This window comes from Rhynchophorus ferrugineus, unplaced genomic scaffold (assembly GCF_030347505.1).
Source record: "Rhynchophorus ferrugineus isolate W39M unplaced genomic scaffold, kcgeb_rfMv2 rfM2, whole genome shotgun sequence".
NCBI lineage: Eukaryota > Metazoa > Arthropoda > Insecta > Coleoptera > Curculionidae > Rhynchophorus > Rhynchophorus ferrugineus.
Genome location: NW_027472581.1, coordinates 62,805,266 through 62,832,197, shown reverse-complemented (window position 1 = coordinate 62,832,197; position 26,932 = coordinate 62,805,266). Strand labels below are relative to the sequence as shown.

At 31.0% G+C, this 26,932-nt stretch overlaps 1 protein-coding gene across 7 annotated transcripts; it reads right to left on the bottom strand.

The window, feature by feature from the left end:
- Positions 1-3,991: 3,991 nt before the first annotated feature.
- LOC143190155 (chromatin assembly factor 1 subunit A-B) lies at positions 3,992-26,874 on the bottom strand. Of its 7 annotated transcripts, none has more exons than XM_076394289.1 (3): positions 26,565-26,874; positions 25,838-26,004; positions 3,992-5,880 (listed from the first exon to the last, which is right to left on the bottom strand). In XM_076394289.1, exons 1-3 carry the CDS (start codon positions 26,682-26,684, stop codon positions 4,062-4,064), a joined length of 2,106 nt encoding a protein of 701 aa, XP_076250404.1. In that variant the 5' UTR covers positions 26,685-26,874; the 3' UTR covers positions 3,992-4,061. The 7 variants fall into 7 exon arrangements, with proteins under 7 accessions (XP_076250404.1, XP_076250408.1, XP_076250406.1 ...); XM_076394293.1 differs by lacking the exon at positions 26,565-26,874 and adding an exon at positions 26,345-26,488; XM_076394291.1 differs by lacking the exons at positions 25,838-26,004; positions 26,565-26,874 and adding exons at positions 13,386-13,756; positions 22,398-22,582.
- Positions 26,875-26,932: the final 58 nt, after the last annotated feature.

The window sequence follows — 26,932 nt, the reverse complement described above, 5'->3', positions numbered from 1 at the left end:
TGTAAGAAACATGTTATGTACAATTCATTATAATTAATACAATACCTTTAGTAAAACACTTCTAATAATTCTAATAAACCGTTATGCCATTTTCATATTTGTAAACTTACTTGTGCTAGTTAGAGTCTTAATTATAATACAAATATTAAAATAAGACAGCAGAGTAGAAAGCTTAATTCGTTTTTGATTTTATTTTATCACATTAAATTATGAAATTCATTGTGATCGACTAACTGCGAGAATAAGGATAAAATCATCAAAAAGATCACAAAGGTTCTTCTATTAAGCCTATAAATTAGTTTCAAAGGGTTTACAAAAGATTGTGTTACTGTTTATTAAATCGCATTAAATACATTTGTAACCAACTTCATGTTGAAACTTCAGTAACAAGCTTAACTTTTTATTAAGTGTCATTTCGTCGAAGTGTGAACAAAAAATGTTTCCGCTGCGTTGAAAATATCTGAATTTGTACCGAGTAAATCGCACTTGCAGGAAGTTTTCATCAGGGGTCATCCAATGCTGTGTGAAGCTTACGGCAACCATGCTTCATCTTTTTCAACATCAATGCTGGTTTTGACGTTTTAAAAGTGGTGATTTTGACACCGAAAAAAAGACCGTTTTGAACAGCCAAAAAAAAATCGAAAACGAGGATTTGAAGACATTACTATCGTCTAAAATTTAGTGTTTGAACAAATACGAGTAAAGACACAACAATGTTATTCTTCAGCATGAGAACACTGAATTACAGGTTGCAAAACCGGTGAAAACATACTTGGATATTAAAATGGGAAGTACTACCCCACCTATATTCTCCAGATATTTTCCTTCCTGATTACTATTTGTTCCGACATACGAGTCGGGGCCTGTTTGAGCAGCGTTTCAATCCTATGAAGATAACAAAAAATGGATCGAATCGTGGGTAGTCTCAAAAGATACATCGTTCTTTCGAAACAGAATCCGTAAATTGCCTGAAGGATGGGAAAAAGTAACAACTATCGATGGACAATACTTTGAATAAAATACATTGTACCAATTGATAACAAAGCCGGCTTGGTGGCGCAGTGGTAAGTGCGACCGGACGGTCCTCCTACTGTTGCTATAGCCGCGTTAATAATAATTTTAGTTTAATATTTGTGATTGTATTAGACAAGAGTGTAAAATTCGACAAGGAAAATGATCCCAGTCACACCAGTAACCGGACTGGGTAAGACCGGCATAATAAATTTGATTAATCAGAAAAAGATAAAAACAATTTATAAACAGGGATAGAAGACAAGAATATTGTTTAAAAAATATTCTGGTCAAAGCTGATTATAAAACAAAGACCGAGTGACGTCAAAGTGATGCAGGTGGAAGGGAATTATTCACTATTAGGTGTTGCTACCCAATTTAAGCTTTGTTTTAGATAACCACTTTTCAAATATATTAGAAGTATGTTTTATAAAAGAAGATACAATTGATTTTAGTCACGTCAACCTGTTTATTTGAAGTGAACATACTGTTTGATATAGGCTTCGAACTACGGACCTCAGTCAATAATTTTATACGAATACCATTGCATGGAATCCTTGACAATTCGAGAGGTGAGTGATCCACTCAGTATTCGTAACTTAGATGATTATTTCTTGTAAGTCTTTAAATTGTTGACTATAAGTCAACAAACGTCCATGTTAAGATGGTCATGTTTATATTTTCATAAAAAAAATTGTTGAAGCTAAATGGTGGCTTGACAAATGTTGCCCCAGGGAAACCAACTATTACACCTGAATGATTGTGTATAAAGTAAAAAAGTTTCATAAGTCCATGAGAAATATGAATGAACTTTACTCCGAATTGCATATGTATTATTCAGATCTTGCTTTCTGAATGATCACTAGCTTTCTCAGAATATTTCCTCAAAGGAAATAAATTTCAAGATGTAAATTGAAACATATTTTGAGACTAAAAACCAATTGCATTAATAGAAGGCATCAAAAATGAATAGTATTGGAATGAATGTATGTTACATCGTGAACGCTACTGGTAATTTCATCATAGTCGTTCCATAAAAGTGGTGCAATCGGTACATTTATTAGAGGACGATAATGCTGTTTCCTTATTCGAAAAATAAAATCTGAATAAATCGAAATCGAACTTATCAAGAAAATAGGAGGGTTTGACGTTGGATCGCTATTAACTCTGAAGTTGCTCAAGCATCCTGCAACGTAGTGTCTTAGAATCTCGGCAAAAGCAAGTCAGATGGTATGGCTGTCAAAGTAAAAAGATTTACAACAGATGATACTGTGTATTAAATTGCATCGGATACATTTATAACTAAATTCATGTTGAAGTATCACTGCCAGAATTTTCTGGAAGTGTGAACAATAATCGATGTTATGGCAACCATGTTCGATCGATTTCAATACGTGAATAGTGATTTCAACGTTTTAAGAGCAGCGATTTTAACAACGAAGACAAAGAACGTTTTGGGCATCCAATGAGGATTTGGATGCATTACTCGATTATGCTCCAAGTAAAACGCACGAGGAATATGCAGAATTGTTGGAAGTAACACAAGAAACCAATTCCAATCACTTGAACAACACAACACAAGACACTACAATGTTATTCTTTACTATGACAACGATTGACCACCTGTTGCAAAACCGATGAAAGTATTTAAGAGACATTAAAATGGGAACTCTTACCTCACCCGACGTATTCTCCAGACCTTGTTCGTTCTGATTACTACTTGTTCCGACATATTAATCATGACCTATTTGAGAAGCGCTTCACTTATAAAGATACCAAAAAATGGATCGATTCGTCGGTAGCATCAAATGATACATTGTTGTTTCGAGATAGGAAAAAAGAAAGATGGGAAAAATAGCGGCTATTGAGGGACGATACTTTGAATATAATACATTGTACTGATTTTCAAATTTAAAAAAATGCTTTCATATAGGCTTATAAATTATAGCCTAATAAATTACGTCTCAAATTATATTACTATTGAAATATATGTTGATTAAAGCCGAATTTATTTAAAGAATGCTCTTTTAGACCGGAAACTTACTTAAGACTCAAATTTTCTTTTCTGTGACAATTTGTTGTATTTTTGTATTTGTTGGAATATTTTTAACCGAGACTTCTCCGATACCATAAACGCTATAAATATTCAGATATATATATTGAAATTGCGTAATGAAAAAAAAACTTAATCCTAAATGGTTCAATCTTACCAAAGAGAACACGAACAGTTCGATATAATAAGGGGGTGTCCGCGCTCGCCGTCTGACGATGCGCTTTTAACCCATCATATATTTCCAATACTGACCTGGTCGTCCGAGTGGCTGCGTCGATGACGCCTTGATCGGCTGCTCGGCCTCTCGTTGTGCCTGTGTTTGTGGTGACGTTTCTTACTGGTGGGTGATCGGCGGTGGCTGCGTTTGTAGCGGCGTTCTGCACTGGAACCGCGCTCATATTGTCGCGATCGGTGTGCTCTTTGACTGCTGCAAGAAGAAATAGTATGTGGTGCTAGACAAATGGCTAAATGATGATCACATTCGGCAATAAACACATAATTAACATACACTCTACGTATGCAAATTCAGTAGAAGCATCAATATTTATGTATTTTTTTACTTTATTAAAAAATAACATATTTTTAAGGACTCATTAATTGTATTAATTATAAAAGAATATTCTTAACAATAAACGGGAAGGGAATCAGTTTTAGAAATGCACCCATGCTCTTGTATTTTCTATTTTATACTTTTGTTTAAGTTTGTATTTTATTTTTTGTATTTGTATACATTGGAATTAGTTTTGTAACATCTAGGTATTCATAAAATTTGATAAAATCGTATCAATTAACTTACACAAATCCATGTACGTTTCATTCCTCTTTATAAGTATAGTAGCTCATTGCATTGAAAAACTCTTTACGGAAAAAATAAAAGCTCACTTGTGTGTTTTTGACGGATTGAAATTTATTTAAAAAAAAAACAACTTTAAACAGTATAAAATAAATATATTTAAAGTACCATGATACATAGCCCTATAGTACAGAATACAAATATTTACTTTTTATCTTCATTATCTAAACCAAGTGTAATATTATATTGTTTTTTGATGTCATCATTAAGAAACCAACCATATTTATTCTTCAAAGGACCATTTTCCTTACACTTTTTATACGTAGCCGACTGCTTTAAATATCTTAGAAGATTTGCTTTTGACACCTCTACTTGTATACCTTGGTTGGCCATATAAGTTAAAAATTCCTCTATAAGCAGTTTCTTTTTCTTCCTGCTACCGTGAATTACTTTAAAGAATAGCAGTACATGTTCCTTGGAGAGTTCTTGAGGTGTTTTATTCTTTTTCTTGTCGGGAGATGACACAAATATCTCACACCGCGATTTTATTTCAATCGGCCCGCTGTGGAAAATCGCAAATGGTTGAAGATAACGTTGAATTCCTTCTTCGATGTTATCACCCTTTTTATTAATCCATATACAGCCGATCGAACGAGGTTTTAGTTTGTGAGTTTTCGATTTCATGTCTTCATCGAACGCGTCCTTTAATAATTTCAGTTTCTGTTTTAATGATTCCGGTGATAGTTTTGCATCTTCCTCGTCATCCATTTCATCCTCACTAAGATGTCCATGAGGAACAAAGAAGTCGTTATCAACCTCGTAATCGTCTTGTTCATTTTCAATGTCTTTATCATCTTCATCGCCAGAAACATCCAGAGATTCACCTTGTTCCTCTTCTTCCCAATCATCATCAGAATCTTCCTCATAGTTGAAATATTTGGTGTCTTCGACGAGTGGCTTCCTCGGGCGAATAATGTCACTTTTTTTCCTCCAGGTGCCAAAATAAGGAGGTCTACGATTTTCATGGAAGAGAAAGAATTTGGCGCGCATTTTCTTAACGTTTGACGTAGAGTCACATATTGTTTCCCCAAGATCTTTATCATCTTCTAATAGTATTAAATCATTATCACTATCTTCATCTGGCCAAGTTTTAAATGATATTGTCGGCTTGATTTTCCCAAGTTTCAAATCTTTCAAATAAGAAGCATCCTCATTTTGTTTCTTAATAAACTCGTCCAATTTATTCAAGCATTCATCAGATAAAATCTTCCTTCTGATCGGAGGTAGTCTCATGTCTGACTTAATTTCAAAGGGCATAAAAGTCGAGTTATTTTTCTCTATTTTCTTTTCTCTTTCGACGCCATCAGATTTTTTGAAAAAGTTAGCAAAAAGTGCTGCTGTCTTTTGCTTTTTCTCCTCCTCTCTTTGTTTTTCTTTATTCCTTTCTTCTAGTTCTTGTTGCTTCTTTTGCTTTTCCAATTCTCTCTCTCTACGTTTTTGTTCCTCTTTTTCTTCTTTTTCTTTGCGCTTTTGCTCCTTTTCTTCTCTCTCCTTACGTTTCTGCTCTTCCTTCACTTCTTTTTCCTTCTGCTTTAATTGCAATTGTTTTTGCTTTTCTTCGAATACTTTTTGTTTTTCCGCTTCTTTTTGCTGTTTTAGCTTCTGTTTTTCAGCTAAAATTCGTTCCTTTTCCTCATTTTTTTGTTTTTCACGCTCTTCCCTTTCCTTTTGCCTTTCCAGTTTTTTCTTTTCTGACTCTAATTTTTTCTGTAGCTGCTTAGGAGTTAATACTTTTTTAGGCGTCGAAGCCACTTCTAGAGCACTGGATACACTTATATTCAATATATCCAACGAATCTTGGGTAATGGAATCAGCTTTATGGTCGATGGATGTTTCTTCCTCTGTTGTTACCTTAGATCCTTCGCTCTGCTCAGTAGAGTCCAGATCGACATTGTTAGAAGTACTGTTATCGAGTACTTTTTGAACTGATTGTCCGTCTTCAGTTATGCTGACGTCTTCGGAACTAGAAAAAATAGCTTTGGTCAAAAGAGATTTCCTCTCGAGGTTGGCAAGTCGTCAGCTCCAGCTCGAGACCAAAATTTAGCCTTAAAACACATAAAATTATCAAGTAGCATTATAATAGAAAATTATATATACACATAATATAAATGACTGATACAAGTTACAGCTTTATATTTGCACAGCGATCGGCTAACGAAAAATGAAAACCTGGCATATTCAATGTAATACGAGGTCTCTATGAGATGCATTTGGATTAGATTATATTTATTATTATTAGATATATTTTTCATAAATAAAAGCTAGGTGACTACATAACTGAGTTTGGATTCAGCCTGAATGAAACCTATTGTAAAAAAAACAATTTATGAATATGATATTTAAAAAAAAAATACGGCAGAGTTTACGGAAGGGGTTTATTGGTTCATCTCCCTGATTTAGAATTTAGCATTTGCTTCTGATTCTCTAAGGATGAACCTACTGCTGTAATAAACACCTGTTCTCGTAGTTACATCAAAAATACTTGAATATATCGATTTATATTTCACACAAACTCAGATTCCCTTGTTGCCAAGTATAGGCATTTAATGCTCGTACTTTCAGAATTATTCTATTATTCCAGTAACCTTATTCCTAACTTACAACGTTAAGAAGCCCAATTATATTATAAATGACAACACCCACTATATAAGAGAAATGATGATTTTTCTGTGTATATAAAATTAACATAACTCCTTGTATCAATCTCAAATATAAACAAATTTAATGTTACCTACCGTCATTTCGGTCTGAGTTGGAAGTGACTCAATGCATTTCTCAATATTTTTCTTAATATATAAAGTCATCACAAACAATAAACAATTATATTCGTCTTTTTTAAAAATATATATAGTTTATGGAAGGTTTAGTAGTTATAATGCAGTTTTAAGAAACATTAGAGATTACTTGGAGATTAAAAAACTGTTACACTTCACTATATCACGTTTATAACAAATCTGAATTATATAGGGATGGATCAGAAATTATCAGAAATTAACGGAACTTTTTATTTGTGGGATTGGTTGAGTGGGCTACATAGGAATGAACCGATTTTTATAACATAATCTTGTTTTTGATTGAATTGGAAATATGTGATCAAAAACATATGAAACAATTTTTTGTATTGCTATTTTGTAAGGTTGACCTTTTTGTAAGGTTTTTAAATCATTATACACTATACATATTTAGTTACACATTATATAATTGGCGCAGTCGGTCGGATTTCGGGGGGGCTATTCTTTATTGAATTCAATTAGTTGGAATAAGAGATACCATTTACTCGATGCGATAGACAAGGGTATCGCAGTTGAAGGTGTAAGGCACAAAATATTACAATTAGAAAACATCCACGTTTCGAAAAATATCCCTAGCCCGTGCGTGTATTCTTTGCACAAGCATCGCCCGCTTAGGGTATAACCCCACCAAAGGATGATTGAACTCTCTTGCTCTTAACTGACATAATCTACCAGAATTTGAATAGAAGCTTGCAGTTGTATAGAAGTCCAAGGTATACGTCTACCAAATGCAGAATGTAATAACTCAATTGCTTAGTCATAGAAACCGTGGCTTGAGAATCCATTCCATACAGCATATACCATGGAAATTTGGGTAGAAGCAGCACCATTATTAATTATTATTAAAACTAAACTGAAGGGCGAATGAGACGTTATAAAGCACAACTGATACGGTACTGCATATCCCCAGAATCTGTCTGGTCTCGTGATTAGTTTATATTGTAAGTGTCTCGTTTATATTAGAATATAATTGAACCGGCAGTATCGTTAGTACTTTCGGTTCAATGAGTCACCACAATAACCGCACCTCTTTTCGCAAAATAAAATAAATAAGCTTAATAATATAATACTAAAGCTTTTAAGATAACAGTTTTTTTTGTTAATAAACTTTGCAGTTTTCATAATTGACATATGAGATGAGAAAATAATCACTTTTTAATTTAAATTCGCATTATTCATATTTCAATATTATATTTTGGATATTCACATTCGCAATATAGGTAGTTCTCGTCTAACATCTATTTGACTGATTGTTTTATCATATAGACCGTATTTGGCAAATAATGCAATCAAAACCATTGATTAAAAACCCTTATCGTCGGGCTGCTGACTTTCTCAATATAACATAATATTTTAATTTTTTTGAATACCTCTCTCCTCTACTGATGTTTCTTTACAGTCCTTCCATTTCCGCGCTCCATGACTATCTATTATTAATTTATGTTTATCAATTTAATTTAACACTTTTGCCCTTTTTCCCCCTTTCCTTTGCTTTGTTTCTTATTTTTCTCTGACTTTGTCTATTCTCTTTCGACATATCCTCATTAATGTATATTCTTTCTCTAAATTTCACCAGTTTATCCTTATTTTTCATAATTAATTCTTTGCCATTTTATTTTCTAGTTTTTCTATATAATTGTATTAGACATGTCCTTTCTTCCAGTTGCTTTACTTTTTTAGTGGTACTCCTATGTCCATCCCATGTTTCATGAAAGCTTTTACCTTATTTTTTTTTAATTCATTCTTAATTGCTTTGCCTCTCCTCTATTTCCTATCCATGTTACTAAATCCATGTTATTAATTATTCCTTTCATTCTTAATTTTATTATTCTTTATTTTTCTACACCACTAAGTGATAATGAATGAATACTAAAAATCACTAATGAATTTTGTTCATGGTATAAAGGTTAAGCACTATAATCATATTAACAAATATTGGTAATATTTCTTAGAGATATTTTATGTGGTTTTAATGGTTAAATGCATATTTCTACATTTATTTAAAGTTAAAATCTACATCACAAACTTATTTAGATAATATAAAGATGGTTGAACAACAGTATTTTATTCGCTTTAGTAAACGGACCAATTTTTACAAGAATGAGCTTAGAATATTAATAAAAATATACTCTAACATATAATTCCACATTATCGGATTTGGTTATCGAATCCGAAACAGCTTCCATTAGAATATATGTGCTTCTAATTCTAATTATTTGAGAAATATGTTATGGATATAGTGCCTGATGTTAATTTCCTTTTTACATTTTGCTTCCACGATGAATGCGATTGAATTGCGATTTCCAATGGAAACATTTTCAATTTTCAAGACAATATTTCTATTATTACTAGGTTCTAACTGTATAAAGCGATTCTTAATGATGCAAAATCATAAATAAATAAAGATTGTATGTATCGTAAGTGAGATATTTTGACCTCGTTTGAAACGAAGGATGGGTATTACGTGAACTGAACGAAAATTGGGTACCAAACTAGGAACTAAAAGAGATAGTGAAATGTCTAATAGAAATGAGAATAAATTTAAAGAGATATTTTGATCGTTCTTGAATTTAGGTCATTCTAATCTAAAAGGAATCTCTTTTTTATTTTAATGGTGTTATAATGGTTGTTTAATTTTAATTTAAATATGCTCTATTATCGTATTTAATGGTTTAATACTATTTTAAGTTTGGGATTCAATTCGAAAACTCAAGTAGCACCATAGAAAACAATTATCGCCTATTTAGTAGCGACAGCGTGATATTTGCCAACAGAAATGATTCTATTCTATGACAGTACGCCAATGGGAATTAATGTGAATGCGTAGAGCAATTCGTTGATGCCATGGATATAGTACCCATTCTTTTTCGACCGGCCTCGAAATGTAGAGAACAAAGCTTATCATTATTCAACATATCCATCGCAAATCATCACTCTTATCACTGATGAAAATGGTTCATTTTCGGATACTGTTCATCGTCGTTATATAATGCATAGTGCTGGTCAGATATATCACGCATCATAAATCTAATAGAGCAGTAATGAGAAGGAAATCAATTAATCTACATAACACACAATTAATCTACACAACATAAATTAATCTAAATAACACATAACAGTTAAACGTTATCAGTAACATTATTATGTTGTAAGATTATCTCTTTGCATCAGACGATTTAAACTATAACTTATGGTGATGTCTTATTTTATAGAACGACGGATAATTATTTATACTTCGAATATATAATTTATATAAAAAAAATCCTATTATACTAGTTAAAACAAAATAATAAAGAGAGGTCGTAAACCGGCAAACGTAAACTAAAATTTTAAGTTGGTAAGTGCTGACGTCATGGATTTTGATGACTATGGCATTGGCTGTTTCATTGGACGGACTGTACGAATAACTCAAAGTAGTCAGTAGTGTTTTTGATGAAGTAAATTAATCATAAATTTGCCTACTGTTACATTTTCAGCCACTTGCCAAGCGTAATCCCATTTACAATGGCAAAATTTTAGAAAAATTCTTTAACAATAATCAAAATTAACAGATATCAGAATAGTTGACTAGGTGATTAAAATAATTTTGAGAATCCCCGAGAGGAGACTTTTCAAATTATCAATTCTCAGCACTCTTTGACAGAATCTCTATACATTGAGTTATGCTTTTTGAAGTTGAACATCGTTTTTTCATTTAGAACGAAATAAAAATCCAAATTCACCTTTTGAATGTCGGTTTTTCTCTTCTTTTTAATTACATCGTATGCAATATCAGATCACTATCAGTGCAACAGCAATGCACAAATATAATGGACCGATAAACGATTTACTTTCCTAGGATCGACAAAACCGTAGCCGGTCTATATGATCCGGCTAATGGCTTTCTAAAGGCGTCGTTTTTTGTTATTAGTTTTTACACTGAATCATAAGGTCTCGCTTTGTATTTGCGATATTTTAATCGATTAGAACAGATTATGCAAATTGTCGGCTTTCGATTTTCTTACACATGACGAGATATTTAACTTATATTGTGCTTTTATTGTATTGTATTAATAATTATTAGGTGATTGCATATATTTTGATTAGCGATATCTATTGGTGGAAATTTGAAGTCTTCAGATTCAAAAGACAGCTTGGTAGTTGATAAATCGAGTGTTTCTAGACGTATAAATAGGATAGGAGATATCCAAAAGTGGTGAAAATAACTATCACGCGAATTGACTGAAAATAGTATTTCAACCCATTTCATTGCTTGCCAGGCAAATAAAAACGAAATTAGGGTCTACTACGATAATCCCAAGGATTAAGGAATGGTGTATTAGGAGTTGTTAAAACTGAATAAAAATCTTACTGCAGATATCTACCGATGTTAATTGGACAAATTGAACGATGCTATCTTGCAAAAAAAAATAGCAAGAAACAGACGCAAAGTCATTCACTTGCATGACAACGCTCGGCCACATATTGATAACGCCTTCTGATTAGAACTAGTTCAGACCAACGCAATATGACTTGGATGGCACACAGTTTCGAAATATCGAAGAAGTGCGAAAATGAACCGACGGTTAGGTCATTCTGTAAAAACTTAAATCGTTTTTTTCAACATGACATTGCCATGTTGACAGAAAGATGAGAAAAAGACATTTTAGAAAAAAATATTTTTTGTAAATAATTAAATGGGATATTATAATGGTATGTAGCCTCTGATAGCAGGAGTTCCCTTATAAAGATTCAAAAAATGACTCGATTCATTGGTTTAGGATGTTTTTAAACATATGATCCACCTCTTGATGGAAAAAGGAGAAAAAGTAGTAGCTACTACAAACTGGCATTATATTGGATACATTATCTTAAATTTTAATTTCAATAAACTATCGTTTCAATAAAAATAACTTATATATAGTTCTGTAATTAACCATAAGTACTATTAGACGTGATGTTTAAGTGTTTTTTCTTTACATTTAGAAACGTTTTGCCGAATATATAGAGGTGTTATGGAGACAAATTGGTTAAATATAAGATGAAATGAATTGTTATTTTTAGAAAATATCATGTTGTCACCAAACCAAACCACAGATCATAAATATAAGATGCTTTGATTTAAATAAAATTTTCAGATTACAAATATTTGTTCGCCATAATAATAACCTTTGAAAATGAAATTCTGAATTAAATACTGGATGGACTGGATGTTTATCACGATATTTCTAGGTTCTTTGTTAAAATATATACACCGCAGAAAACAGTAACAATCTGTGTTAATTAAAACGAATAAAATATTTTTAACAAAAAAGTTGAACAGAGTTCAAAAAATAAATAAAGAACTCACTAAATATTAGTAAATAGTCAAACTATGTGCATAATAATCTTTTGTAATAACTAAATAAAAATAAACAAAAATCGTATTTAACCTATCTACCAAACGTATTTTGTATTCTAAAATATACACAATTTAGCTTAATGCCTACTTAATCTAGTTATCTATTTAGAACATCACTTTAACTACTACCAACTGATCACTTTGAAATCGGTACCGAGCAACAAATCAGATTTGCTTTGTTTTTAATTAAATTTTTTGCATATGTCACAAAATTACATTATTGTTTTTGTATTGTTCGGTGCCGACTTCAAAGATTCAGTTGGTAGTAGTTAAAATAATTATAAATAGATAAATAGATTTAGGTATGTATTAAGCTAAATTGTATATATTTTAAAATATTAAATACGTGTAATAGCTAGGTTAAATAAGGTAATTGTTTATTTTTATTTAATTATTGCAATGGTTATTATGTACATATTTTATTTTAAGGCCTTTTTTGTGTTAAAAATCTAAGTTAGATTATTTTAATTTTTAGTGAGTTCCGTATTTGTTTTTTAAGGTCGGTTCAATTTTTTCGTCAAAAATATTTTTATTTTTCTCTTTTTAGTATTAGATATTTACTTAATAAATTACGCAGTTATTTTATTTAATATCACAATGGGCAGGCCAAGTAAAGCTGCAGCTCGTATGAAGGAAAATAGGAATAAAGAAACAACGATTGAAAATAAAGGGCGCTTCCAGGCCTCGTATCCACCTAGATTCCACCGTGATTTGACAAATGTTTTAACTAAACTAGAAAAACAAAAAAATACTGGCCCTGCCGGAAATCGAACCAGCAACCTCTAATTGGGAGCTAAACGCTTTAACAATTACACCATAAAAGCAATTGTCAACAATATTTCTACGAGGTCTTATATATTTATAGATAGTGCTTAAAAAAGTAAACTGAATGGCTTTTGCACTGAATGACTTCCGATTTTCCGTCACATCAGCTCAGCAATAACATTATACACAAATATCTAATTATTTTAGATAAAAAATATGGAAAAACTTTGTACATGCTTTTGAAATTTTAGTGTTTCTCTCGATATAAACCCCCTCCCCTTTCACTCAACAGATCCAGATTTGGTTCCAATGGGACTACCTTGGAAGTGCACCCTTTCGAAAAAAAAAAAAGAATTATGAAAATCCGCCCACAATTGACGGAGAAATCGGCGAATATACATTAAAAAAATATATATACAGCCGAACATAGAGAAGACAGTTTTTTGCAGACAGTTAGAAATAAAATAAAATCACTACCAGCTGAAATGCGCATATTCGCAACGCTACCTATAATAATATTCATTAACCTACTTAATTTGCTGCTGATGACTCTGATACGTCACCATATTACACTTGGGTATCCAAGTAGCCATAGCCACATAGAGCACTTGCGGTTGTTCCTTGGTCATGTCAAGGCGCATGCTACCGAAATCGCTGAGGATGGTTTCCTGATGATGGGTGCGGTTTAGCTCGTAATGGACAGCATATGAAACCATGTTGACTTGATGGATATTCGTTGTCTGATAGATAGATCGTGAGACACACGCACACTTATTACGGATTGTCACATAGTGTCCTAGTACGAGGTGTTTTCCGTGTTTTGTATCGATCCTTCGAACTTTAAACCAATTGTTAGGTGTCACTGTTACGTTTTCATGTCAGGTTTTCAAAAGCAACTTATACTAAATTATTATAGGAAACATGCAGTATGAATAACATTAAACATATATCTACAGTTAAATGAAAGTGGCAACAAAGCCAGGGACTGTATCCGATGATGATTAAGCTTCTTGTTATCCAAGTAAATGATATATTCTTTACAAACCGTGGAGGTTGTTTAAATAAATAAAAAACATTAGTAGGTTTCGAAGTGGTTCTCTGTAACGCATTATTGCGACTTAAAATGTTAATGGTCTTCCGGTCATTGATCAATATATGGTAACTCATTGTGTTGAATTATTAATAGCAATTAAACGAACAACCACGAAGAAACTGAATTAACACGCGGGGTGAAAAGTAGACGAGCTAAAATACAAATTGTAAAACAAATTCTAAAAAATTAGATAGAGTTGGGGATAAAGTAATTTCGATATATGGTATTCAGTATATCGATGGATTTAAAGTCACATATCTCCAGTAATATTTAACTAAAAATTTTGCTCACATAGCACCATCGACAGCTAACGCACTGAGATCATAGTTAAAGATTATTGAGTTTAACATATTAACTTCCGAAGGGAGAAAATTGCAGAACGGGCTTATCGAAAATTGTGGTTAGGGTGTGAACACAAGTATCTAACTGATTAGCTCGTGTTTGCTTCGAAAATCTCGATGTTAAAGTTGAAACCCGTCCTGGCCAGCCAATCATTGAAAAGTCTATGAAATTTTTAAACATACTGGGATAGAATGACATATTTCATTTCACGACATCGCTATGGACGCCAAACATTGATTGTAGAGCAATTTTGAACTATTTATATAAGGCTGAATACCAAAATAAGCTCGATACTTGGATTTAATATGAACAGTAAACATTTTAATAGGCCTAGTTTTCATTTGTCACTCGCTGCTTAAACGTTTTGAAGCGAATGATTATGGGAGATGAAAAGTGGATTACGTACCATAATATACAAAAAAAACGTGGTTGAAGCTCGACGAATAAGCGGTTGTAAACGGCAAGGTTACAATTGTTTAAAGAAGGCAGAGAGCGTGTAAATGTCAAAGGAACGTGTGAAATCATATTAAAGCTAAATGCGGATGGAAAAAATTACTCAAAAATCTCTTTGGAGAAAACTGGCTGTTCCAGAAATCGATAAAAAAAGCTTAATGTTAAAATTAGTTGTTGACTGAGGAACTGAGGAAAATGATTTTGATTATAATGCAAAAAAAAAAATAAAACGAAAACGAACGCCTATTTTGATAAAAAATATACAATGTTTTATAAAAGGATAAATTCGTAAGGTTCGTAAAGCATTGGATAGACTATAACCCTCTTGAAGAATCATATATACTGTACAATACTTATTAGATTGATTAATATACAAATAATAAATAGTAATAATAGTGAATTGGTAAAGGTTCATATTAGTCGAACCTCTGACGCAATTGAATTCCATTGACGTTCTAAATAAATAACTATAAGTAAAAAATAACAGTATTTATAGTCGCAAATCGTCGCATACAAACACACCGCAATAATGTAACGATAAAGAAATGAATTCATATCTAAGTTTATTTATAATTAGCCTTAATTGTATTTACCATAAAATGTGAGAAAAAATAATCTAAAACCCAAAAAGTGAAATTTTGTGAAAAACAAAAAGTGAATATTTCATAAAATTGCAAATAAATTTTAAAGAGTTCTGAAAATACACTATCATATGATTACATATGTATATGAACGTATTAACGTTCAGTTCCAATAATTCCATAAAGGCATTGTAATGTTAAGGTTGTTAATGAGCCTAATTGCCAATCAAATAATAGCTAGCATTATTATCAATAAATTTTCTGTTAATATTGTCTATTAAATTCGTACTAGTTATGGATTCAATATCAATATTTTATGTACCCTGTTGATAAGTATAGTGAATGGAGACAAATCTGACATACCGTGACAAATAGATAAAATATATAAGACGATAATGAGATGAATTCAATCTTAAAAGATATATTATGTAAAAAATGAGGTAGAAGCAATTGATACTTAACTGTATACATGCTTCAGTGAATGTTCCACAGGATAGAATGCTAAGATATCAGAGAGACGTGGGTATCGTACTTAATATCATCAAGATACCACATATATGGTAACAAAAAGTTATTGTCGATTAACAGAGGCACTTAATAGAAGTAAAAACTATTATTCATCAAGACAATGCAATCTCCTATAATTTTTCGCGAAAATTAGTTTATTGAAGTACACATTGTCAAAATCAACAGTTGTCGTGCACCACATTCGCCAAATTTAGCTCTCTCTGGCTTTTGATTTTAAGAATTTAAGATTCAATACCAAATAAATGAACGAACGAAAAGCCACGCAAATACATTATGAACAAGGCGATATTAAATCAAATGTACTGTTTAATTATCAACATTTATTAATTCAGTTATTAACGTATATTCAGCAATTATCAATAAAAACTACTAGGAGATATAAGTTAATTAACTAGTTCATTACTTATGTCAATTCGTAGCATGTATAAATTCGATTCCGATCAAAAATTAATAAACTAAAATAACCAGTAACATAACGTTTTAAATAATGTAAACTGAAACAAAAAAAGAACTATACAAAAGCACCAAAATATTCAGAGCATGTAATACGGAAGTTGCGACTAACGACATCACTGACTTACAAAGAACCTCGTCGTACATTTGGGACACTATAACGAAAGTTTGACATACTACTTTTGTCTTATGTCTTGAAAAAAATTATAATAATTATAACTTTAAAATTAAAGCTTTAGTTTATTTTATAAAATAAGCTCAATACCGTATATTACACAAAACGACCTTACATTATATCTTCTAGCTGTAGAGCATGTACTGTTCAAGATACAGATAGTATAATTATGTTTATGAAACGCCTGCAACTCTAAACTGATACAAATTATTTAAAAAAAAGCTCATATTCTAATTTACATATAGTTAATCTAATCTTTAAAAAATCAGCATCGTACGTCTAACCTACCAACCTTCAAAGGATACATGTTAGTGTCATGACCAGTGATTTTAGAAACAATGTAGCACCTGTGACAATTTTTAAAATAATTGAAAATGGAACAAATATTGTTTAAATGAAGGTTAATTTTAACATGTATTGTTACAACTACAGCTCTAGAAAAATTGTAGATTGAATGTAAACCTGTCGAAAACAAAATTGTGACAATTGAATTCAGCACGTCCAAAATACCTGGAAATCTTACAGTTCGGCTAACTTACAACGACTAACAGTTAATTTTTTTCAATTCATCGTTGTTTCGCATCGCATGTTTCTGTTAAAAAAGAAATATATAAAAAATACTACATAGAGTTATTACATATAATAAAGAGTAGGAGGAAGACAAGGTTACATGAAGAAACTAGTTTATTAGAAACCAGGAATTATGGATCAATAGTCTTTCTTTTCATTTCGACAACGCACGTTATTTATCGTTTATCAAAATTTCAGCTGATACACTACCACAATTCATATTCGCCTGATTTATACATATAGATTTTTTTTGGAATTCAAAAAACCCTTTCAGCATATTTTTTAGTCGTGTTAATCTCGGATCGACTCAATAGTTCTAAAACTATTCAGGGAATAAATGAAATTCCTTCTAGAATATAAAAATTACCCTTAATTTTAAACAAATCTCTAGTAAAAGTATATAATCCTTCCAATAAAACAGCTAATGCACATCATCAAAATGTATGACGTCAGCTCGTCGCATTAACTTACAATTTTGGTTTATAACATTTGCCGGTTTGTAACCTTTAATTATTGTTATCAATATTTTTTAAAAAATTGTAGACACTTGACAACAGAGTCGACCAGTACTAATAGAATTTTATAAACTGATTGATTCGGTTACATGTTCCAACGCATGGGATATCATTCTGTCTCTTTTTAACCAGGGTAAATTTTATTTTGATTCTGTCCTGTTGTGCCGTTATACAAGAGTTGTATTACTTCGATATTGACATGACAATGGAGTCTGTCGTCATGTCTCCTTGAAATTATCTTATCTTATTATTATCTATCACCTACAACACTTTTCAGGGCTTGTTCTGGAAAAAAGTGTATTATATTTATATTACTTTTCGCGGAACATCCCCATATAGGGTAAAATGAGAAGGAAAATTCCACTAAAGGTTAAAACGAGTTTTGCATTTTTACAAACTGTATTTGGCAGTAAATTCAATATCATCTACGACATGCACTGGCTGTTTTATTAGAAGGACTATATAATACTTCTAAATACATTCGTACTCAAATACAAACAACATTTAGTTCGGGGACATCTCATTTGGCGTTAAATTGAGTTTGTATGGCAGCAACTGTAATAGATGTTAGAACGGTATCTTAGGAAGAAAATAGCCCATTGTAAATAAAAACATGCATATACGTATTATCTACCAAAAACCCTTGAATAATCCTAAAATGGAAATGACTTCGAACACGCTGCTTTTATATAAATAAAAAAAGTGAACCTTCTGCGCCGCATTGAGGGCAAGGTCGCCATCACTGAGAGCCGAGATGAAATTACCTCTACACGTCTATATAACCTGCCCATGTGTACGGTAGCGGTTTACTTCTTTCTGTACATTTTTGGGCAGCATTCTAATTTTAATGACGTTCAGTTTTGAAATGAATATAAAGGACGAATATACCAAAAATTGCAAATATACAAAGGTTAAAAGGGTTGACCCAAAAAAAAGCATATGGCTGTTGGCTATTATGCAACGCTGAAAATCTGAAAGTAATATGTGAATCATGCTCGGCAGTTCATAAGCTTACTTTAATAATACATTTTTAAATAAGCGTTCTTGCATTGAATTAAATATATAACAATCTTGATAAATGACTTTTTTAGCATCGTATTTAATTTAATTTATAACGATATGGAAGCATCTGTTTCATTGATTTCTGGTTGATTAAAAGTCTCTGATAGCTGAGGTATGATCAAAATTATATCAACGTCTCGAATCAGTAAGAGTAATGGGACAAACCAATTTTAAAACAAAAGTTTAGAAATAAGGGAGTTTATAACTCATATTATTTATAAATGTATTATCTCTCTCAATGTTGTAATAAAATGTTTAATATCAGGTATACTAAAAATGAATGAAAATGATTATACGAACTGAAATATAAAAGTTGCTAGAAGAACATCTTATTTTAAGACATATACTAGGACTGTACCTATAATATAGAAGAAATCACGATGCATAAGGAGATAAACATCCTCCGCAGAAAATCACCTTCCTTGTGACCCAAATTAATGTACACTTACTAATGTATCTCAGATTATCAATGTATTTATGCAGCAATTAATAAAACTTATTAATATTCATGCAGAAGCGAAGATGCGCCCCATTATACTTAATATAAATACTAGATTGACGGCACTAATGAATGCATTTGAAAGACACCAAAGGTTGTCTGTTAGTTATGACAGTGTAATAAGTTTACTGAAATAAAAATGGATTTACAGTGTAATTTCCATCAACTTCAATTTACTTATTCCAACAATTTTACAATTAATGAACTCCATTACTTCTGTGGAAGATTTACCTCTTCGTTTGATGAATAGAAGTTGGAAAAATGGTAAATAACCTAAAATAATTTTCTCACTCAGCTGATTTGAAAAGCTGCAATAATAATCTGAATTTATTATTTTTCTACTTTTGGAGGTAAACTACGAACAAAATTCCTTTTTTGGTGGACTTTAACATAAATTTAAACATAAATTTATTTCGTAGCCGAGATTCACGATCATAATGGTATACCCAAATCTTATCCATAATGATGAAATGACGCATAAAATTATTTTAATCCTTTGTAGAAAAGTGGTACTCAAATAACCGTTTGTTTCACTGATTTGAGCAGCTATTGTGCACACACTTACTGGTTATAGTTAATCTTTATCAATAAAACAATAAAACTTTGATATTAGATTTAATTGATTGAATTTGAAACTGCATAGTTAGAAATGCGAAAAATAAATGCAATACTAATTTATTGCTAATCAAATTTGATTATTATATTTATATTTTCAGGGTTTGTATCAAAATTGAAAAAAGTAAAAATCAAAAAAAAAATGGTACAAGGTTTATTTTAATGTTTTAAAATTTGCGCATTACGCATTTAAACACGAGAAATGCATCATCGTAATAAAAATATTCGATTTAAAACAATTTGATTATAAAAATAAATAAAAGTGCATATAAATTAGTGAATACAGTTTAGACAGTTTATTTTTCAAGTGAAATAAAAAATAAACCCATTTACAAAAATCAGCAGCATACTATTTAAATAAGAAAGAGTAAAAAGTCGCCAAAACGTCGAAATCACCAATAAAAAACACATTCGTATTCATAACTTAAGTAATTATGCAATTTTAACTTTCTATATTTATAGCCACATTTAATGTAGTATTTAACTAATTGTCAAACTGCTGGTTTACAGTACTACCGATTAACAATCATGACTTATAAGTGTAGATAACAGACCACAGAGATTCTCGAGAAAAACTAAAATCAGAAATTTTAACCTATTAAATGGTGAGGATAATGCAAAAAAAAACAAAGAACAAAAATATTTTAAAAAATAGCAAAGTCATCTTTTAGCGAACGGTATAAACTAATTAACTCTATAGGAATACTCTATATTAAGATTTCCAAGAAAAATAACTATGATTGACAAAAACCATTTCGAACCAAACGGTTCTGAATTCAAGTGAAAACCCCAACTTCCTTTGTGGTTGACAAACTAGAATCAGTCAATAAACTCGCGCAAGAATTTATCTCTGCTTGATAGTGTTTTTGATCCATTTAAACAATATTAATACTAAACATTAAGGTATCCAAGAATAGCCATAAAATCGTTAAAATCAAACAATGCTTTTGAAAAAAAAATTTCATTAAAAGAATTTAAAAGTTGTTGAAGATACTATGTTTGATAACCTCAATTTAATTAAGTTATTGAACAGCATGAGTTACAGCAACACCACAGTTTATTTTCCAACTCATATCATAATTTTGTCATTTCATTAATCAATTTACATCGATTTATCAAAGTGTACAAATAAGCATCTTACAATCATCAAAAGAAAACAGTAAATGTTAAGTAACGTACAGCTGTCCTTTATACAATTAAATAATTTGTGTTGATTTTCAAAAACTCAACAGTTTTCATTGGTTCATCAATTCTGAATCATTCATCTCAAAAAAATGCTCAAATGTTTTTGCAAGAAAATTTTCGGTAAAAAATCTTTGCAAAACCAGGGAAAATTACATGGAAAACATTACCCTACCCTCTGGACATTGTTTGAACCAAACTACCAGTTGTTCCGGTTGATAATTCATAGCCTGCTCAAGCAACAGTTGATTTCTTATGAAGTCAAATATTGGATCGATTCTTAGATTGTGGCAAAACAGAAAGAATTTTTTCAATGCGAAAAGCACTGCTGCCTAAAAAAAATTCTTTCCGATTTTTAAGAAAATTTTATTAATTTAATTAAAAATCTAATCCAAGTTACCATATAATTTTTGTAACTGATATAAAATATAATGCAACTATCAATACATGTTATAATCATCTGTATATGCAGAATAAAAAAGGCAGAACAGATTCTCATTATTTAAACAACCTCCAGCGGTCTCGCCATTTCCGTAAACTTTTCATTTCGTCCAAAGAATTTGTTTTTATTTTGCCTCTGCCCACGTACCACTATGGCAACAAATTCAATCTTTCAAGGTCGTTGGCCATCACTAACGCTTCTGACATTATCAATCCGTTTTCGAGATTGGAATGAGATCTTTCGAACCGACATAAAACAAGGTCAAGTCATACCACGTCCAAGCACCAAATTCGTTAGGATAACTACCTCATAGACAGGAAGGTGCTCCTTGCTAAGCCTTAACCCCGATAACGCGGAGGAAACGAACGATGAGGGACGGGAGAGGACGTCTCTTGGCCGAATTCGAAAACGATGGAAAAGGTAAACTGCGCAAGACTATTTAATAGCACATTTGTCTTAACACCCTTATAGTACCTATTTAAGCGCCCTCAATTTTTAATAACGATTTTAATTATATTAATTATTATACAGATAATTCGCTGTTCATGTTCATACAAGGTTATCTTATTCTGGAAATTCTGAGACTTTTCTTATTATCAGAATTATTCATAATATTATGCTTCAAAAACCTAAACTTACTATTCACGTAAAAAATCATAGAACTTGTCTTAACAATATATTATGCCTTTAGAAGTTTAGTTGGCTTTTGCTCTTTAACAATACTAAGAATTACGCGAGAGAAGATAAGCTAAGTTTATTTATATGACTTATAATAGGCTTTTAAAACAACTAAAATGTTGTTCATAAAAAAACACAACTGCAATTGTCATTAAATACCACATTGGTTTAATTAAAATGCCAAACGAAAAACATATTGTTGTACCTAATTATGAATTTAAATGGGAAATATAAAATAAAGAACTCAAATTTAACAAACACCAAATTTAAATCAATAATAAACAATATAATTTTTTAAGAGACTTTAACGAAATGAGTTATTTGTTTAATAATTTTCTTTCTTTTGAAAACTGACTTTAACGTTAAGTGACTCCCAAAATTTGCACCAAACACTTATGACAAAACAAACACTTAATTTCGCCGCCAACTTCAGTTTTAAAATTGCCCGTAATAAAAATGATCAACAGACAACTACGAATAGCACGCGAATGGTACACTACGCGTGCACGTTGCAAACGCTTGGAGGAACGAGTGACGACTAAGATCTAGCAACGCTATCGATAGCGGCCTGACCACCAGGTCTTCGGGGCGAGCCAGACGATCGTTTAAGGACATGGCGATGGCGAGGACAGTCGCAGAGTATGTTAAAAGCTGAGAGTTAATGAAATTACTGCAATTGATAAAATTGATACTAAATATAAGTGACATATGAAAATGGAACTGTTATATATATTATCGAGAGCCATGGGAAATGCGATTCGCAATAATGGAAGCCCAGATAGACAGTTTCGTAAGATTAGATATTTAGAGATTTTTTAAAAATTACTGAGTCATTATGGTATTATATTTTTTGAAAATATTATAATTCCATCTTTTGCTTGACATTTAGTAGGCATCTGTATTTCATAATTATTTAATCATAATTTTCATTCTGTTTTTTTTTTCACTATAAATTAGAACAAACAAATCAAAGTTTGAGAGGAGCTTTTAACTGCAAGTTTAAGATAACTGTTAATTCTAATTTTATTGGAAAAATTAATAAAAAAAGAAACGTACAATGATTTATCTCCACTTGCAACATTGCGTGCGAAGAGAATTCGCTTATGTTTTGTGTTTATTTTTCATATATTTCATAAATTATAAATTCGAACTAAATGTTCAGGTGTAGTCCCACTATAAGACTTAAAGCGGAACATAATTTGGCCGTCAGTTAACTTTATAAAAGTATAAACCTTAATTAGAACATATCAACTAATATTGTGGGATAAGTACAATGATTTATATTGACTATTCAAAGTATTTTTGTACATACATCATCAAGATATTTAATGTATTGCCTGTCGTAATTTTTAAATTCGTTTTAGAGTCAGACAATGTTTTCTTTCTCATTTTATTCTAGTTAAAAACAGACACAATACTGTTTGTTTAGTTCGAACACGTAAACGAATGAGACTGTCAAAGTCGTCCGGTTGTCAGGCGTATCAAAATTCTTGAAAGCAATAGTGATAAGAAGTTATAACTTTAACCTATAAACTATTGTGGCTGTATAATTAACTGTTGATTTTCGATGTACTATAATGTTAAAATAAACTATATTTGATAACATTTTTGTTCAATAATTTTATTTAGATTAGAATTTTGTTGTATGTCAAAACCAAACTGAACTAAAATTCTGAGTTGATGCGGCAATATTGCGACGTTTTGATGTCACAAATTTAAATGACGTATATACGTAATAACTTTGAATAGACTATAGGTTATATTCTACTAAAAGTTGGTTAACGCAATTAATATTTCTTGCAAAACTTAGAAGCGTGTAGGTGACGATGCATTTGACTCTACTCCAACAAGAACCCACCATTTCAGGTGTGGGATTCGAAAATGCAAAACATGCAGCCAGTTAATGTGACAATTGCTCTAGCTGTGAAAAGGTGGGGTCAACAAAAGCGCCTATTATAAAATTGGCATTTCATTAAAACGATATGTAGGTAGTAGTTACTGAAGTTGGCGATGTACTTGCGGAAGAGGAAGATCTAACGCCAACAAGATTATTAAAAACGTATCGGTACAGATCAAATCAACTACGTAAAATAAACTAATGTATACTACCTAGGCAATAAGATTGACAGTGAAATAATGAGATTGATACAAGTGTCCCGTAAAGAGGCGTTTTGATAAAAAAAAAATATAGAATTGCATTTTACTTTCATCGGCCAGAAAACGCAAACCAAATAAAAATACACGTTTCAGGCAGCGAGCTTTCATTAAATTCTCACGTTTGTAGTACACGCAGAAAGTGCACGTGGTCGCAAAATTGCACCATTTATTGTTCGATAATTATATTTGCGATTTACGGCAAAATCAATTCATTATTTCAAGGTCTTATTTTAAATCTACTGGTTTAAGATTTGTACTTCCAATGAAAAACATTATGTAACTTACAACAATTAAACAGTTAACAAACTGAAAAATGCCTTTCCATTATATTTTATATTTAAATAGAATTGAGATAAAGTGAAAGAAAAAAAATTGGCCTGTGGATGTTAGTCAGTGACAAAAACTACGAAATCAAAAACGTTCAAAAACGTATTTATACACATAAATAAAGATGATAATATAATGGTGAAGCAATAGTAGAATTGCAGTTAACAATAGAAATAAATCCTAGCTAGTTCAATATTTATGCAAATAAAAAACAGTTTTATGTAGTTGAATTGTAAGTGGAAATGGAAAAAGGTATACAAAATCAGAGCAGTATTGGACCAAATGTATCATCAACCTTGAAGGACAGTATTTTGATGTAAATTTGAATTTTGAAGTTAAATTATACCAATACTAAAATAATGAACATACATAATAACTTGAATATGAATAGAAAATTTATGAACAAAAATACAGTTGCATATTAAATTCATATATAAACTATAATTTAAGATCTCAAATACATTAGTTTCTTTTTAAAATACTCCAAATGTGTGAAATCAAACACACATTACATTACTTAATTCACTTGCTTCTATAAAGCAAAGGGCAACACTCCTTCCAGTTATGAACCCTTTTTGAAAATATTTTATAGTTGAGTTCTGGCTAGTTTTGGCCATGCACGCCTTTGCAGATTGCAACCCACGGGGCCGTTTCACGACCTTGCTATGTACGGGTCAAGAGCTGATTATGGTGCATGGGCTGAACGCTTAATAATACAGTTACTGATTTATGGACAATATATGCGACTACATTCTCTGATTGAATTAAATATGCAAACTAATTTTTAAAATATTTTTCTCCCTTCATAAATATTACTAAAATATTCATATTAAACATTTTATGTCCTAATTGATGTAATACAATGAGAATTACAAGAATGCTTATTAACATTTTAAAAGAATTAAGAGAAATTAAATTTATCAAAAAAAAAAAGAGAAACAGTTTCATAATATATAATAAGAACTGTTGCAATTTATTTTACCTATGTAATGGCATTGTCGATATTCATCAGATAATTGTTAAAAAAAAAAATTCAAAAAATCTATGAAATAAATGTGATTGAAATTTTATTATTAACGAATCGAATGCTTTCAAGAATCATTCTCTTTTTGCTTTTGAATATAGTACATTATGAAGTTATATATAATAAAAATATCTTCAAATATAAATATAGAATATTGATGCTAAAGAATAATAATTTATCCATACCCTTCATCATACCTTCATGTATAATTACAAATGTGAAAAAGTATTATTTCTTAACAAAATGTTAATCTCAAAAATATATAACAGAAGTAATACGATCCTTACCTCAATGATCTTTTATGATTAGGACTATCAACTTCATCCAATCTTCTTCTTTTGCCATCTTTTTCATGTGAATCATTTTTTTTATGCTTATCATAATTTTTATCTGGAGAATGAGATCTGGATCTGGATTTCGACCTAGAATGATGCCTTTTTCTGGATCGGGGCATCTACGAAAACCAAACAGTTTTAATCTGCATTAATATCACTTTCAATGGAATGAATAATGGGAAGCCCTGAATATAATAATTTTAATATACATATATTTTTATATTAATAGAATACATCTCAATATTGTAAAATCAGTAATTTATTTAAAGATAAGCATATAAACTTATCATTTCATTCTAAATTAATTTTTAATTATAAAAATGTTCTAAAAATATTGCTTGTCAATATATATTAAAATGTATAAAGTTGATGCAAATAATAAAATTAACTAAACAAAATTGAGCACGCTGACAACGCCATAATATACACTAGTTGGTAACAAATTTGATTCTGTATTACCTTTATTATTTAAAAAATGACAACTACTATTAAACTCTTAATATAACAATAATATTAAGGTGTAATGTTCGCTTGAAATAATCTATTCTTTGCGGTATGTAACTCTTTGGTCAGCCATGTTCTTACTTTGTTTATAACGCCATTGCGCAGCCAAATGTCAATCGTATTTTTGGCGGTTTCACTTGATATCCGTAAGTACAAATATTTAAATTATACTTACGCCGGTTTGATTATAGTAAATAAATTTGCCCCAAATTAAATTGGCAATACGGGAAACACAATTCCAAGTCCTCTGTGTTGAACCTTGAAATATCTGAGTAGCTAAAGAGAAGCCAAACATCGATCCAACCTATTGGTTGGAAGGGGATGTCGTTGACTTTTGACACAATTTTAAAAACATGAAAGAAATTCTTGCTGATAGTGAATCAAACTTATTGAAATCCCAATACTGTTACACTAATTTTTGAAAAACACTCACGTGTAAAATAGAATATTACCTCTACCTTATCTTAAAGTGGCAACTCGAGATTGAAATACAGAAATATCAAGTTTACTTACAGATCTCGACGTTACCGGCATATAGCCAGA

What these genes read in the sequence shown, in the direction of transcription:
- LOC143190155 (XM_076394288.1), bottom strand. An exon ending in AGTCATCAGCAGCAAATTAA is followed by an intron (nt 5,881 to 13,385) that starts GTAGGTTAATGA and finishes TATTTTTTCTAG; the next exon opens with TTCCGAAGACGTCAGCATAA.